General features: G+C 45.1%; 1 protein-coding gene across 1 annotated transcript in view; it reads right to left on the bottom strand.

The window, feature by feature from the left end:
- LOC124775730 overlaps positions 1-16,798 on the bottom strand; it is a 168,668-nt gene that overhangs the window by 138,677 nt on the left and 13,193 nt on the right. The window contains exon 3 of the mRNA XM_047250557.1: positions 9,517-9,728. Coding sequence (XP_047106513.1) covers positions 9,517-9,728 — 212 coding nt within the window. The remainder of the gene's footprint in view (positions 1-9,516; positions 9,729-16,798) is intronic.

Consider the following 16,798-nt stretch of genomic DNA (forward strand, 5'->3'; position numbering starts at 1 on the left):
CAAAAGTACCAATTATTCGAGAGAACATGATAGATGGTGTCAGAAATGGTTACGCAACGTTCCAGTGGATGTGCTTTTAAGATGTGTCCATGCATTTCATGCACAATTTAATAAACGTATCGAAATGGAAGGTCATCAGTTTGAGCATTTATTCTGAATTCCAGTTGTGGTGAGAGGCAAGGCGGCGAACCAAAATCGAGCATACCAATAGTGAGAGCCAAGGGGACTCACCGACATGAAGTATCCCAATGGGAACAGAAAACTAATACATCCACTTCGTTGTTCCTGGATCACACTAGACGCAGTTTCTAAGCAGGCAATGAAACTGGTAAACATATTGTACTGTACAATCAAATTTACAAAATTAAAGTAAATTTGGAACATCAGTATCAACCGTTAGGACATAAAAGTTTAATATACCAGGTGATCAAAAAGTCAGTATAAATTGGAAAACTTAATAAACCACGGAATAATGTAGATAGAGATGTAAAAATTGATACTCATGCTTGGAATGACATGGGGTTTTGTTAGAACCACCCCATATTGCTAGACGCGTGAAAGATCTGATGCGTGCGTCGTTTGGTGATGATCGTGTGCTCAGCTGCCACTTTGTCATGCTTGCCCTCCCAGGTCCCCAGACCTCAGTCCGTGCGATTATTGGCTTTGGGGTTACCTGAAGTCGCTAGTGTATCGTGATCGACCGACATCTCCAGGGATGCTGAAAGGCAACAGCCGACGCCAATGCCTCACCATAACTCCGGACTTGCTTTACAGTGAGTGCTGTTCACAACATTATTCCTCGACTACAGCTATTGTTGAGGATGATGGTGGACATATTGAGCTTTTCCTGTGAAGAACATCATCTTTGCTTTGTCTTACTTTGTTATGCTAATTATTGCTATTCTGATCAGATGAAGCGCCATCTGTCGGACATTTTTTTAACTTTTGTATTTTTTTGGTTCTAATAATACCCGATGTCATTCCAAGCATGTGTGTCAATTTGTACCCCTCTATCTACATTATTCCGTGATTTATTCAGTTTTCAAATTTATACTGACTTTTTGATCACCTGGTACATCGTAAATGAAATGTAGAATCAAATGCGTCCGTAATCACAAACGCACGCGCACTTGATATTTGTCGATTACAGCGCCATCTGTCACGGATGGAAAACAATGGTTTGAGTAAACAGTAGGTATTTTTGGCGTAGAATCCGGTGTAATAGAAATGGGGAATCCCCATTTTTAAATATGAAGTTGATCCCTCCCACGAAGGAGCGATGGTTTGGGGTGGCCAGCTGTACATGTCCCCTTTATTAATATTAACTTTTCACCTAAACCTTTTTTTTATACGACGCGTCGTTTTCGAGATATTTAGTTGTCTCAGGTTAAAATAAATACCCTGTATATGAAGTCCCGGTGGTGTGAGGATATTCTGTCAAGTCCCTTAAAAATGGTTGTTTACCCAAGCATAGGTATACAGAGAGATGTTTTATTCCGAACATTAGCGGTTGGGATCAAGACGATCTATTGCAGGGGTCTCCAAACTATGGCCCGCGAGGGCCGGCAAACCGGCCCGCGTTAGCTGGTCGGACATCCCCGGTATCCGGCCCGCCAAAATATTTGAGGTGGTACCTATGCTGCCAACAATTGAGTTTCGAGGGCTATCGCGACCAATACACCGCGACATTGGCTCTGCTACTCGCTACAAGACTACACAACTAAACTTATTGTTGCGCTGCTTGAAATAACAATGCGTTGACATACTCTACCTCTGTTACGTCTTGCAGTAATAGTGTTGCTAACAATGATTTTGAGATTTCGCTAACTTTGCAGGACGCTTTCGTGAAGAATATGCAGTGACATACTTTTTTGTCGGTGAAATTCTCCAGAATAAAATACTCCAGAATTTCGGTCGGTACGTCCACCAATTAAAATTATGTAATTAAATAAAAATGGTAGTTCGTTTCAGTGCTAACTATTCCCACAACCTTAGATTTTTGCGATTTCATCTTTCCTTTAGCCTTACATTACGGTGATCATGGAGTGCTAGGGTGTTTTAGGTAGATCTTGGCCCGTATGACTTCGTGGAGGAGTCAATGGGGCCCGTGGATTGAAAAGTTTGAAGACCCCTGACCTATTGCATTGAAATAGACCTCGGGAGCCATCTTGTGGGAGGAAAGGAATGATGCAAGGTAGAAATAAAGAAACGAATACATATTTTTTGCAGTTTTTTATTCCATAAAACTAGAACGTACAGGGCGATGAAGATTTAGTGTGGGACACCACTGGTGTAGTAGTTGCGAGAAGTTTCGTACGAGAACCTGAGTGTGGGATGGCGCCCAGCAGCGAGTGTGTAGTAAGTGGGATACGGATCGAGGGGTAATGGGTAAGAGAAAAAAAAGGAAGGTTATGGACGTGGACGATGGTTTGGGGAAACAACGAGGATCACAGTCTTTGGAAAGGAGAGGGGAGAGGGCGAGGGTGAAAAGGACGGAATTGTCGCCGACGATCGGAGCCGTCAGGCGACCACGGGGCGGGCAGCTGTCTCGTGATTTGACGTGGCCCCCATCAGGAGCTCCGCTACCCACCAATGCACAGTCCGCCGGAAGCGGCTTCCGACACCCAGCCTCTACTGTGCGCTGGGAAGTTGGGGCTGCGCCAAGGCTTCCCCCGCCTCACCGGCGGCCGGCTGGCCCCAGCCGGCCGCCGCCGAGTAGTTTCGGCGACTGACGAAGTGTCACCGCCGCGGGAACAGAGTGGTCCGCGTCCGCTTGCCACCAGCTGAGATGTCGCCCTGGTCCGCTGCACTGCACCGCACCGCGTGCTTCTGCCAGACGTTGACCTCGAGGCCCAGAGTCACTCCTTCACCGCTACGGCGAATTGCGAAACAGTTTGTAGCGTAAAGGTAAGTTTTGGAGTCTTGTTGGGGCCCACTCACGAGATGTCCCTCCCTGCGGTTGCACGAGGGGTCCGTCGGCGTGAGAGGGCCTCGGCTGCGTCGCCCTCCGCCGGCGGCGGCGCCGAGGCCCCGCCGTGGCAGCTGCTCACGGTGCAGGCAGCCCACCCTGGGCAGCCGCGCGTCGTTCCTGCCAACAGCCAGCGCGCTCTCCTCACTAACACGCCTCGCACCACTCGAATCACCTGCAGCTACATTGTTTCCAGCTGAATAATCATTTAAATAAGTTTTTAGAATGAGATTTTCACTATGCAGCGGAGTGTGCGCTGATATGAAACTTCCTGGCAGATTAAAACTGTGTGCCCGACCGAGATTCGAACTCGGGACCTTTGCCATTCGCGGGCAAGTGCTCTACCATCTGAGCTACCCAACCACGACTCAGGCCCCGTTCTCACAGCTTTATTTCCGCCAGTACCTCGTCTCCTACTTTCCAAACTTCACAGAAACTCTCCTGCGAACCTTGCAGAACTAGCAAGAGCCCGCGAAAGGTAAAGGTCCTGGGTTCGAGTGTTCGTTCCGGCACTCAGTTTTAATCTGCCAGCAAGTTTAATAAGTTTTTAGTATTGCAAGTTCTTAAATCGGTCTAAGAAGTAAAAAAAATAATTTCTCCTAGCCCCATTCATACCCCCCCCCCTCCCCATCCCATGCAGAATGATTCGAAAATTTGTGCTCAAGAATTTTTAATAGATATGAATATACTTGCAAGATTTATAACGAAAACTTTGGGGTTCATGCGCTAGTTAGGATAGATAATACACTACTGGCCATTAAAATTGCTACAGCAAGAAGAAATGCAAATGATAAACGGGTATTCATTGGACAAATATATTATACTAGAACTGACGTGTGATTACATTTTCACGCAATTTCGGTGCATAGATCCTGAGAAATCAGTACCCAGAACAACCACCTCTGGCCGTAATAACGGCCTTGATACGCCTGGGCATTGAGTCAAACACAGCTTTGATGGCGTGTACAGGTACAGCTGCCCATGCAGCTTCAACACGATGCCACAGTTCATCAAGAGTAGTGACCGGTGTATTGTGACGAGGCAGTTGCTCGGCCACCATTGACGAGACGTTTTCAATTGGTGAGAGATCTGGAGAATGTGCTGGCCACGGCAGCAGTATAACATCTTCTGTATCCAGAAAGGCCCGTACAGGACCTGCAACATGCGGTGGTGTATTATCCTGCTGAATTGTAGGGTTTCGCAGGGATCGAATGAAGGGTAGAGCCACGGGTCGTAACACATCTGAAACGTAACGTCCACTGTTCAAAGTGCCGTCAATGCGAGCAAGAGGTGATCGAGACGTGTAACCAATGGCAGCCCATACCATCACGGCAGGTGATACGCCAGTATGGCGGTGACGAATACACGCTTCCAACGTGCGTTCACCGCGATGTCGCCAAACACGGATGCGACCATCGCGATGCTGCAAACAGAACCTGAATTCATCCGAAAAAATGACGTTTTGCCATTCGCGCACCCAGGTTCGTCGTTGAGTACACCATCGCAGGCGCTCCTGTCTGTGATGCAGCGTCAAGGGTTCAAGGGTAACGGCAGCCATGGTCTCCGAGCTGATAGTCCATGCTGCTGCAAACGTCGTCGAACTATTCGTGCAGATGGTTGTTGTTTTGCAAACGTCCCCATCTGTCGACTCAGGGACCGAGACGTGGCTGCACGATCCTTTACAGCCATGCGGATAAGATGCCTGTCATCTCGATTGCTAGTGATACGAGGCCGTTGGGATCCAGCACGGCGTCCCGTATTACCCTCCTGAACCCACCGATTCCAATTTCTGCTAACAGTCATTGGATCTCGACCAACGCGAGCAGCAATGTCGCGATACGATAAACCGCAATCGCGATAGGCTACAATCCGACCTTTATCAAAGTCGTAAACGTGATGGTACGCATTTATCCTCCGTACACGAGGCATCACAACAACTTTTCACCAGGGGGCAACGCCGGTCATCAGTCCCCCAGAACTTAGAACTACTTAAACCTAACTAACCTAAGGACATCACACACTTCCATGCCCGAGGCAGGATTCGAACCTGCGACCGTAGCGGTCACGCGGTTCCAGACTGAAGCGCCTAGAACCGCACGGCCACACCGGCCGGTGGTTACTGTTATGATTTCTTTTTAGTCAGGGCCATTCTTTTGAATTAATTATTTGAAGTGAGGTTATCCTTTTTTTAAGCAGTCAGATTGCGTTGCGCTAGAATATTGTGGGTCAGTGTTGACATGATAAGAATAAGTAAAGAGAAAGTACGTTCACTTGCATTCAATTTCACTCAGCAGTTTAAGTAAAATATGTAATAAAGAAGTTTCAACGTTCAATAAGCGAGAAACAGGTAGCGAAACGGTAATATCTTGAGTCAGTCCCTTTCGGCTGCTCGGGTGGTTCAGGAGTCGAGCTGGACCCAGGGAGATTCGTTACCAGTTATTCTTTGGTACAAGTTTCAAACTGGCTAAAGGTTAATTTCGTACATACTGCCTTTGCGTGCGACATATTTTTTCTGCAATGAACATTGACTGTTCTCTTGTTCTACTGTAATGTTATAACGATCATTTCGTATTTCCGAACAACTCAGAGCCGTACTCTGTATTGTGTCAAACCCGGAAAGGAACTCCAATGATGGACACACCACGGACTGCATGGACTGTCGCATTTACTTATGCAACTCACAGAGATCTTGTTAACGTTGGTGCCAATGATTTTTTCTTAGAATTTTATAAAGTGAAAAGATTACGTTTGTTATCAAGCGAACCGTGTGAGCAGATTGAGAATTTGTTCGAAGGGTGAACATAGCGTGTTATCTTGGATGGAGTGCCGTCCACGGATGTTGAAGTAAATTCATATGAGCCCCGGAGAAGTGTGTTGCGATCCTTGCTGCTCATGTCGTATGTTAATGACGTAAGACATTTCACAGATGACGCAGCTATAAAGAACTGTCTGAAAGGAGCTGCCCAAATGTTCAATCAGATGTTGATAAGATTTCAAAGTGGTGCAGGGATGGCAACTTGCTTTAAATGTTCAGATATGTAAAACTGTGTTCTTCACAAAATGAAAGAAATAACGTAGTATCCTATGACTACAATATCAGTGAGTCACAGCTTGAATCATCCAACTAACATAAATACCTGGATGTTCTAATTTGTAGATGTGTGAAACAGAACGATCGCGTATGCTCAGTCGGAGGTAAAGTAGGTGGTAGTTGGTACAACACTGAAAAATCAGTCGACAAAAAGATTGCTTAGAATACACATGTGCGATCCACCTTAGAATATTACTCAAGTGTGTGTGAAACATACCAAATAGGACTGGCACGTGATACTGTACCTATGCAGGGAAGAGCAATACGAATACTCACAGGTTCGTTTCACTGACTGGAGAGGGTCACGAAGATACCGAAAAACTTGAACTGCCAGACTCTGGAAGAAAGACGGTAACTGTCTTGCGATATCCTATTCCTAAGAATCTACTAAGCCCTTGTACTTACCGCTCCAGCTGGGAGCGTTAAGCCAGATTTACACTGGTAACAGGGCGCACAGAGGAATTTAAAGAAGATTTTTTTCACGCGCCCCGTAGCCCAGTGGAACGGGAAGACGCCCCACCAGCTGATAAAAAAATAAAAGTAACCTCTACCATATAGTTCAGAGTAGTACGCACAGCACACGAGGATTGCCAAGAAAGTAATGCACCGCATTTTTTTTCTCAGCCGAAAACAATTCAACGAATGCGAAACGTTACGTATGTATTATTTGAAGTCTCCCGAGTGAGCGCGCCAAGTTTCCGACACTTCAGACAGATAGCGTAGCTGCAGGACAGTTTCAAAATGGTGTCTAGGTGATGTAGGTTACAAGCAACGTGCCGTCATTGAATTTCTCACTGCAGAGAAAGAAATTGTGCGGAACATTCACAAACGCTTGTGCAAAGTCTATGGAGCATCTGCTGCCGACAGAAGTACAGTTAGTCGCTGGGGAAAGAGAGCGAGGTCACCAGGAGGCGGTTCGGCGGAGCTCCACGATTTGTCCGTGGCAGTCACACCTGGCATGTTGACGCGAGCTGATGTTGTCATTCGTGAGGACAGACGCATTACGACTCAGAAGTTGGCGCTGCATCTGCCAGTCAGCATAGGCAGTTCACACAGTGAAGCACTGGCTCCGTCACCAGGACAAGGACTGTTGCCGACAGCGCATACACGCCCTTGTTTTGCGCTGGAGGGAGGCCACAGAACGGGTGGAGATTACGTTTAAAAAAAGGCGTGGGTAGAAAAAACACCATTCTTTCGTGTGTGTAATTCTCAATATGTTCAATAAAGTATGGTTGAAGGGAAAAATGCGGTGCATTACTTTCTGGGCAACTCTCGTAACAGCAGAATAAGTACAGATCACAGCTTGAACTGTGCCGTACACAGCTCTACCGTTCAACACAAATGATTCAAATGGCTCTGAGCACTATGGGACTTAACAGCTGAGGTCATCAGTCACCTAGAACTTAGAACTACTTAAACCTAACTAACCTAAGGACATCACACACATCCATGCCCGAGGCAGGATTCGAACCTGCGACCGTAGCGGTCGCCTGGTTCCAGACTGAAGCGCCTGGAACCGCTCGGCCACTTCGGCCGGCAGTTCAACAGTCACCATACTTTAGTACACATTTGCGCCATAGTCGAACCCAGACATCAAAGCTAGTTTGGAATAATTCGTGTTTCTGCTTCTTGACCCATTTTCTCACAGTATTTTTTAACCTGATGATTACGAACTCTAACTCATCTGTCTCGTCCAATCACTTCATCACCTCGTCCTAGATTGGCATCTGTGACAGATATTGTCGACTGCTACTCCGTCGTTTATCTACTATGTCCGTTTCTCCGTTAAGGTGGGCTTCCTACGCGGCGCCTGAAACATGCGTCTGCCGTTATGCGTTTCACGCTGAACGGCCGACGCTTAGCTCGCTATTCCTATAGATCGTCAGAGTAATTCAAATGGAACATGGCCCAGTTCAGCCGTGTCCACGAACTCGTCAAAGAAGTTACTAAGAAGGATTTTTCTCCCAGATATCCACACCCAATAAGTTCAGGCGAAAAACTAGCCTTAATACTAGGGTGCATGAAATGAAAAATCTCCCTAAATGTGTTACTGATTTATTAATAATGCAGACAGTATAAGACTGAAAGTAGTATAATATAAAAATAAAAACAGAAACTGATCGCAATATTAAAACGGTTGGTAAGCTTGCATTTCAGTCTTTTTGTAATCAGGTTATGCGACGACAGTGTTATCCGCAATTGATGGCGTTGGAGTTGTTGAGTGTAAGTAATCGCTGATGAACGACGCACGGAAAAATAAGAGCCGAATGAAATACGATTTTCCAACTCGATAAGCTTCTGCAGAGTTCTCATTTTCGCTTCGTTGATAAATTTATGACTCAAGTTTTCTTACGCGGCTGGCGACACTCTCCATGAATTTCGCTTTTCTTCTCGAAGCATTATCCTTCACAGTTTGGTCCTTGTATAATGGTACCGACGCGAGGAAATTTTGAAATCATTTCCACCAATTTCTCATCTTCCATCACCGTATATAGTGCTTTTCTCTCGGATACGCTCACTTGTTGTCCTTTGCGGCTGCGTCTATACTGCTCGGCTACAGACGCTTGCTGCCCCAGCGCCAGCCGCAGGCAGCTGACGCATTGTGGGACATACAACGTCGCATACTGCTGATTACAGCACCCCGTGCACTTTTTTTGCGGATAAGGCTAAAACAGCTTTAAAATTGTGGATCAAGTAGCAGAAAATTGAATTTTACCTAACTGGTTGGTGGCTGGGTTCAATGAAGTCGCAAATGTGTACGAATGGATGGTGACTGTGCTGAATGGTTCTGTTGTGTAGGATACTGATCTGTACTACTTCCACTGTTACATTCCTTCTTTCTTTCTTTCACTGGTGCCATGTCCCGTACTGACGCAGGGTCGGTGTTGTTACGAACAGATTTGGCAAGGTTAGGATGAAGGGGTGGCCGGATGCCCTTCCTGCCGCCACCCCGTACCCCCCGGGACGGAATTATTGTACCCCAGCTCTCTGCGTCGAGTGTAATTCATGGAATAGTGCGAACGTGTTCAGATGTCGGCGAGTCGTATAACTGAGGCGGAACGTGGGGACCAGCCCGGTATTCATCTAGCGGGATGTGGAAAACCGCCTAAAAAACCACATCCAGGCTGGCCGACACACCGGCCCTCGTTAATCCGCCGGGCGGATTCGATCCGGGGCCAGCGCACCTACCCGAGACCAGGAAGCAACTAATTTCGGCCTTACATGTTCATTACTAAATCTTTTATGCCACAGGAGGCATTACTTTTTGATGCAGGCTCGTACACGTAGATGAAGACATCAATCTTAGCACAGTACCTCTCGGTATGACGTGCTCCTAACACTGCAGCACTATTTATCACAGTCTGTGAATTCACGACAGTATTAAGAGTCTGGGTTATTTTCTCTCTAATAGGAGAGTCCTTATGAAAAAGGTTCACATATTAGGATCGAAACTTACGTTTTTCATAATCGTTTTCCTCTGCCGTTTAGCGTTAGGGCAGGCCCCCCTAGGCTGTTGTGCAGGGGGCCCGGCTTCTTCCTCGCTGGGAGCCTTCCTCAGGTGGTGTTGCAAGGAGTCCAGTCGCAGGTCCTCGTGTTCTTTACGGGCTAACTGAGGACCCGTCAGCAGCGCCCGCTGACTGAGGTGTCCCGGTGCAAGCCACACGCCACCTGAAACCCATTCAAACGTTTTATCAAATAATATCAGCAGCACTACAATATTATTCGCTGATGCTGCTACGCTTTATCATTAATGGAGTTCACAGCTTTTGTCACCTCTTTAACCACATCATTTAAATCAGAAGGTAAAATACTGGCAGCCAGAGCTTGTCGATGAAGAAAGCAGAGTGTCCATGAAACAAATGGCATTATCGATTTTAATTTCGCAACGACCGCACTTTTATTGCCAGTCATAGATTTAGCACCGTCACTACAAATGGCGTTACATTTCGTCCTATCAGTCTCGTAGCTGCGAGTGCTTTCTAAAAACATGTCGTACAAAAACTGCTCACTAGTGATAGCAGGAAGTGTTTTGCATAATAAAATGTCTTCCATGACACTTTCATCCACTTCAGAGTGCACAAATACCATAAACTGCGCACCATATGGAACATCAGTAGATTCGTCAGACTGTAAGGCAAACTGCGGGCTCTACTTTACTTTTGCGATTAATTGGTGTCGAATGTATTCAGCCATATCGTTTCTTCTGCTTTCAGTGCTATTATCGGAAAATTGTATGCTTTTTACCTTGTTTGCCTCCTGCTTACCTAGCATAATTACAGTCACATCCAGGGCTGCTGAGAAAATAAGATTCCCGGCATGTATACGCGCCTTCCCTGCTTTAGCGATTCGATATGTGACTCGGTAACAGCTAACGCTTTCGGTTTGACACTGGATACATAAAACCTAATAGAAATATTGTTAAATCAGAAAACAAGTAATCCGTAACATACCATTATTTTTAACCTACAAATAAGAATACTATTTTATTACCTGAATAATAGTAGTTTGCTGCTAATTACGGATTTTCAGTTTTCTTTCGGAGAAATCCAACGGTTTGTCCATTTCCTTGGACTGTTTAATACAATACATATTGAGGTTTATTATTGGTGACAGTAAAACCATACTTCAAATAACTGTCGTCATAAAGTCTATTTTTTTCGATTTTGAGCCGCTTCCGCCATTGCCAAATGTAACAGACGTACAGGACTGCGCAGGTATTTTGAGAAACTTCACCATTTTACCCACACAACTCGGAGCGATGTACAAAGACGTAGTAACCACGTCCGCACTCGCTGGCGTACTCGGACAGCTGACTGAAGTGAGCGAAAACGCGCACCCGCAGCTGGTTTTTCTCGCCCCCACGCTTCCATCCGCAGAGCACTGCGACCACTTTGCACAGTGCAGTCGATTTCTCGATCACTACACTGTCAACAGAAAGAAAATTAAATCCTCTGCCTTTCAGGTCACTGACATAGTTTTCTCGCGGTTCTGAGGAGACACCAGAATTTATTTTCTTGGAAGGACGTTGCGTATTCAAGAAGATTGGAAAACACTTCAGTAGAGGAAAACATCGTCGTCAGACTAAAATAAAAAGTTGCAAAATGACTTGGACAAGACTTCCACGTCTCTCTAAGTGTGGATAAATGTAAGATAATGTCTGTAACAGAAAGGAAAACGCTTATAACAATCATCTACATCTACATCTACATACATACTCCGCAATCCACCATACGGTGCGTGGCGGAGGGTACCTCGTACAACAACTAGCATCTTCTCTCCCTGTTCCACTCCCAAACATAACGAGGGAAAGACGACTGCCTATATGCCTCTGTACGAGCCCTAATCTCTCTTATCTTATTTTTGTGGTCTTTCCGTGAAATGTAAGTTGGCGGCAGTAAAATTGTACTGCAGTCAAGCCTCAAATGCTGGTTCTCTAAATTTCCTCAGTAGCGATTCACAAAAAGAACGCCTCCCTTCCTCTAGAGACTCCCACCCGAGTTCCTAAGCATTTCCGTAACACTCGCGTGATGATCAAACCTACCAGTAACAAATCTAGCAGCCCGCCTCTGAATTGCTTCTATGTCCTCCCTCAATCCGGCCTGATAGGGATTCCAAACGCTCGAGCAGTACTCAAGAATAGGTCGTATTAGTGTTTTATAGGAGGTCTCCTTTACAGATGAACCACATCTTCCCAAAATTCTACGAAAGAACCGAAGACGACCATCCGCCTCCCCACAACTGCCATTACATGCTTGTCCCACTTCATATCGCTCTGCAATGTTACGCCCAAATACTTAATCGACGTGACTGTGTCAAGCGCTACACTACTAATGGAGTATTAAAACATTACGGGATTCTTTTTCCTATTCATCTGCATTAATTTACATTTATCTATATTTAGAGTTAGCTGCCATTCTTTACACCAATCACAAATCCTGTCCAAGTCATCTTGTATCCTCCTACAGTCACTCAACGACGACACCTTCCCATACACCACAGCATCATCAGCGAACAGCCACACGCTGCTATCCACCCTATCCAAAAGATCATTTATGAAAACAACAGCGGACCTACCACACTTCCCTGGGGCACTCCAGATGATACCCTCACCTCCGATGAACACTCACCATCGAGGACAACGTACTGGGTTCTATTACTTAAGAAGTCTTCGAGCCACTCACATATTTGGGAACCAATCCCATATGCTCGTACCTTAGTCAGGAATCTGCAGTGGGGCACCGAGTCCAACGCTTTCCGGAAGTCAAGGAATATGGCATCCGTCTGATACCCTTCATCCATGGTTCGCAAGATATCATGTGAAAAAAGGGCGAGTTGCGTTTCGCAGGAGCGATGCTTTCTAAAGCCGTGCTGAAGCATGGACAGCAACTTCTTTGTCTCAAGAAAATTCATTATATTCGAACTGAGAATATGTTCGAGAATCCTGCAACAAACCGATGTTAAGGATATTGGTCTGTACTCTTGAGGATCCGTCCTTCTTATATACAGGCGTCACCTGCGCTTTTTTCCCGTCGCTCCGGACTTTACGTTGGGCAAGAGATTCACGGTAAATGCAAGCCTTCTGGTGCACCCCTTGTGAGGAGGCAGTTCAATTACGAGATTAGTCACCCTACATAGGGTAAGTATTTAGGGTAATACTAAAACCTATCTCCGCATCCGTAGCTGAGTGGTATTGCAGCAGTAGCAAAAACGACCAGCTGCAGGTTTTCCTCTGTTAGTAGGAAGGAGAAAAGCCATACCTTATGACTGATTTGTAGCCGCTAAAAACAAGAGGCATCAAACGAACCTGTGTTGGAAGCAGCACGGTCGAAGACATACCAAATTTAGAACGGATCGTGCGGTAGAAAGAGTCTGAAATCGGTATCGAAAACGAAAGCTTTCATAACTACAGTGCAAGCAGTTGAGGCAGCAGCGCAGAACGTCTCACCGACCAACGCGCAGGCAATTGTTGAGCGGGGCGAATTCGACGCCGCACTTGCCGCAGCAATCCGACGAAAGAACACAAGCACCACCGCAAGAACGAAGTCTCGATAAGTAAAATGAGGAAAACAGTGCCTGTACACAGACAGAAGTATGTCCGTCCCAAACCCAAAACAAACATGACGAAAGACTTTGTGACATCAAAAAGCAGAAAATCGAAGGGAAAGCGGAAGCTTGTTGCCAGTATAGGAAACTACGTCTGCGGCGCAGATACAAAAAATTCCGGAACTTGGTCCACAAAATTTTTCTGCGCTACCTTTTACTTATTGTGTATGGTGTCCTTCGAAATCTCTCCTCCACAATTGATATGCCGCTCCCAACGCCGTTTCCACTTCCAATGGCAATCTTGGTACGTCTTGTGAAGCGCCGTCTGTGAATTTTCCTTTATCTCGTCTGTCGTCACAAATCTTCGTCTTTTCAACGTCTCAACATCATAATCGTAAACCCACGTCTGTTCACCAGTTATGATTCTCTTAAGAAACATCTCACGTGTGCTATCCAGAAGCTCTTCATAGACTGCGAGGAGGTCTTTCTGGTGTTGACTCATGGGCAGTGGGACCAACTTAGCGACAACACGATGCATTCCAAGGTGCTGTGTCAGCATTATCGTGACATGGTCCAGCTGAAGCGTTACATTCTTCTGCAATCTCTCAGACAGTCGGTCTTCGGTTGATACGCACAATTTCGTTGACGTCCCTGACATAAGCATCATCAGTAGACGTCGAAGGGCGTCCTGAACGAGCGTCACCTGTAACTTCCGTCCGCCATTTTTAAACCGTGTGTACCATTCATAACACCGAGTACTGTTTACGCACTCATAACCGTAGGCTTCCTGCATCATTTGGTGTGTCTCTGTAAAGATTTTCTCAAGTCTCACGATAATTTAATGCAGACGCGTTGCTCCTCTAACTCTGCCATCTCGAAATTCGCAAACTGTGCGACACAACGTTCTACTCAATACAGAACGGAACAATAACTGACAGACATACAACAATGAAACTTCCGGCGCTTACGCATTAAACACACGCTTGTTCAGGGATACCAAGGGCTTTTCGCTCCATCACACCACTGGCGCGAAATTACGAATGTTCCGGAATTTATTGAACAGACCTCGTACATGGAAAGAAACAGAATACCCACTGGACGTTGTCCGTGCCATCAGGTATGCGCGCACTGACGTGTATGAATGACGAAATAAATATTTTTGAATTGTCCTTTATACTAAAAACAGCGTCACAATACATTTACGGGGGACTTCAAAAATTACGTTACCCATGTTGTCCCGCGTGCGGCTGGTCCCGGCGGAGGTTCAAGTCCTCCCTCGGGCATGGGTGTGTGAGTTTGTCCTTAGGATAATTTAGGTTAAGTAGTGTGTAAGCTTAGGGACTGATGACCTTAGCGGTTAACTCCCATAAGATTTCACACACATTTTTCGTTGTCCCGCGGTAAGACCAATGCGTAACAAGATAGACGCATTGGCAGAAGAGAAATCTCCCGGTCTCATGCATATGTTACCGGCCAAACCCGATTTTAGGATGCACTAGTTTCACCTAGGTCAAACTCGTTCATCTGTTACCGGTAGGATAAAACAGTTTAGCCTAGGTCGAATCGGTTTATCCTAGTTAGAATTTACATGCTTTAGGATAAACTGATACGTCCTAGTCTGAACTAATTTTACCTAGTCGGAACGCAAGTCGCTGCCTGTACGAACGGGGAATCCCCGAATCATCTCTGACTCGCACCTCGCTCCTGTCAACCGTTCTTAACTCGCACTGTTCTTTGTTTTGAACGGTATTTTGCATCGACGAGTGCGCGTGTTGAATTGCTGGTTGCGTTTAAAAAATGGTTAAAATGGGTCTGCGCACTATGGGACTCAACTACTGAGGTCATCAGTCCCCTAGAACTTAGAACTAACTAACGTAAGGACATCGCACACATCCATGCCCGAGGCAGGATTCGAACCTGTGACCGTAGCGGTCGCGCGGTTCCAGACTGTAGCGCCTAGAACCGTTCGGCCACCCCGGCAGGCCTGCGTTTAAAAGATTTCATTATAATCCTAGTATAATTATTGCAGTAGACAAACGAATCAAAAGCTGCGGAGAGACAAGTTTCTGGGGCAAACTTTGCAGAGTGAAAACAAAATGTATTCTCATTATCATGTGTTATCAGCAGATGAATAACTAGAAGACGCAGAAAAGTTGGAAAAAAGAACATCATTACAAAAAAGAAGCCGGCCCTCAGTGGCTGAGCAGTTCTAGGCGCTACAGTCTGGAACCGCGCGACCGCTATGGTCGCAGGTTCGAATCCTGCTTCGGGCATGGATGTGTGTGATGTCCTTACGTTAGTTAGGTTTAAGTAGTTCTAAGTTCTATGGGACTGATGACCTCAGAAGTTAAGTCCCATAGTGCTCAGAGCCATTTGAACGATTTTTGAACAAAAAAGAAGACTGAAACGATTTACTGTTTTGAAAATTGGTGATGTGAAAAATCTCATTGCACAGTGTGAAGGGAATATAAAATATTTTGTTCCAGCTGATGAACTTCATGATGTGATTGACGCAGCTCATGTAGCTGTGGGTCATGGTGGTCGCGATAGGATATTAGCCGAGACATCAAAAAAATATGCCAATATCACAAAGAAAATGATATGTCTATTTATTAATGTGTGATTTTTGTCAACAACAGAAGAAAAAAAAGAAAAGAGGGCTAGTTTCAAAGCCAATTCTCCATTCGGAAATGAATAGCAGATGCCAAGTCGATTTTATTGATTTCCAAACACAAGCAGACGGGAATTTAAAATTCATTCTAGTTTACCTAGACCATCTGACAAAATTTGTTTTCCTTCGTGCATTAACAACAAAAGGGGGCCGAAGAAGTGGCTTGATTTGAATGACGTATTCCTAACTTCAGGGGCGCCGTGCATTCTTGAATCTGATAATGGCAGAGAATTTGTCAATAATGTTATAAGTGAATTCGCAAATCTTTGGTCAGAACTGAAAATTGTGCGTGGAAAACCAAGGCACAGCCAAAGTCAGGGTTCTGTTGAACGTGCTATTGAAAATATGTTAAGTTTTTGGTTGAAGGACAACAATTCGACGAAGTGGTCAGAACGATTAAGGTATGTCCGTTTCATGAAAAATCGAGCCTACCACTCTGGCATAAAACTGTCACCTTAGAAAGCATTATCCGGAATCGAACCTAGAGTAAGACTTTCCACTTCCTCGTTGCCTCAAGAAATCATAAACGATATTCAGGATGAACATGACCTAAAGAAGGCAATTGAAGATGACAGCAGTACTGAACAGTACGAAGACAGTGATGACGATAACATTGTGAAAACTGACACAAACGACTTTCAAAATGCTAGAAAAATTGCGACAGAAAATTAAAAAAAGAAAAACAAGCTAAAAGAATGAAAGCTTCCTCTGACAAATCCCATCCACCATCTGACGTAACCGTACCTATTCTGGATGTAGATAAAGGCAGAGGTGACCTTCGAAACATAATTGGAGTAATACTTCAAAAGACTGATGAGGGCATATAAAAAGTTGGCACCAAACATGGGCTACTTCAAAAACACTGTTGCAAGTATAATTTTATTAAAATTTTCCATAATTTTTTGTAATAAAATATTAAAAAATATTTGTTTCAACTTCTTTTTTATTTTTTAGAACTGATTTCGACGTCTGCATTCAGAAGTTTTTAGATGTGGGAGATATTAACCAGGATATTGAAATATCT

This window comes from Schistocerca piceifrons, chromosome 2, assembly GCF_021461385.2.
Source record: "Schistocerca piceifrons isolate TAMUIC-IGC-003096 chromosome 2, iqSchPice1.1, whole genome shotgun sequence".
Taxonomy (NCBI): Eukaryota; Metazoa; Arthropoda; class Insecta; order Orthoptera; family Acrididae; genus Schistocerca; species Schistocerca piceifrons.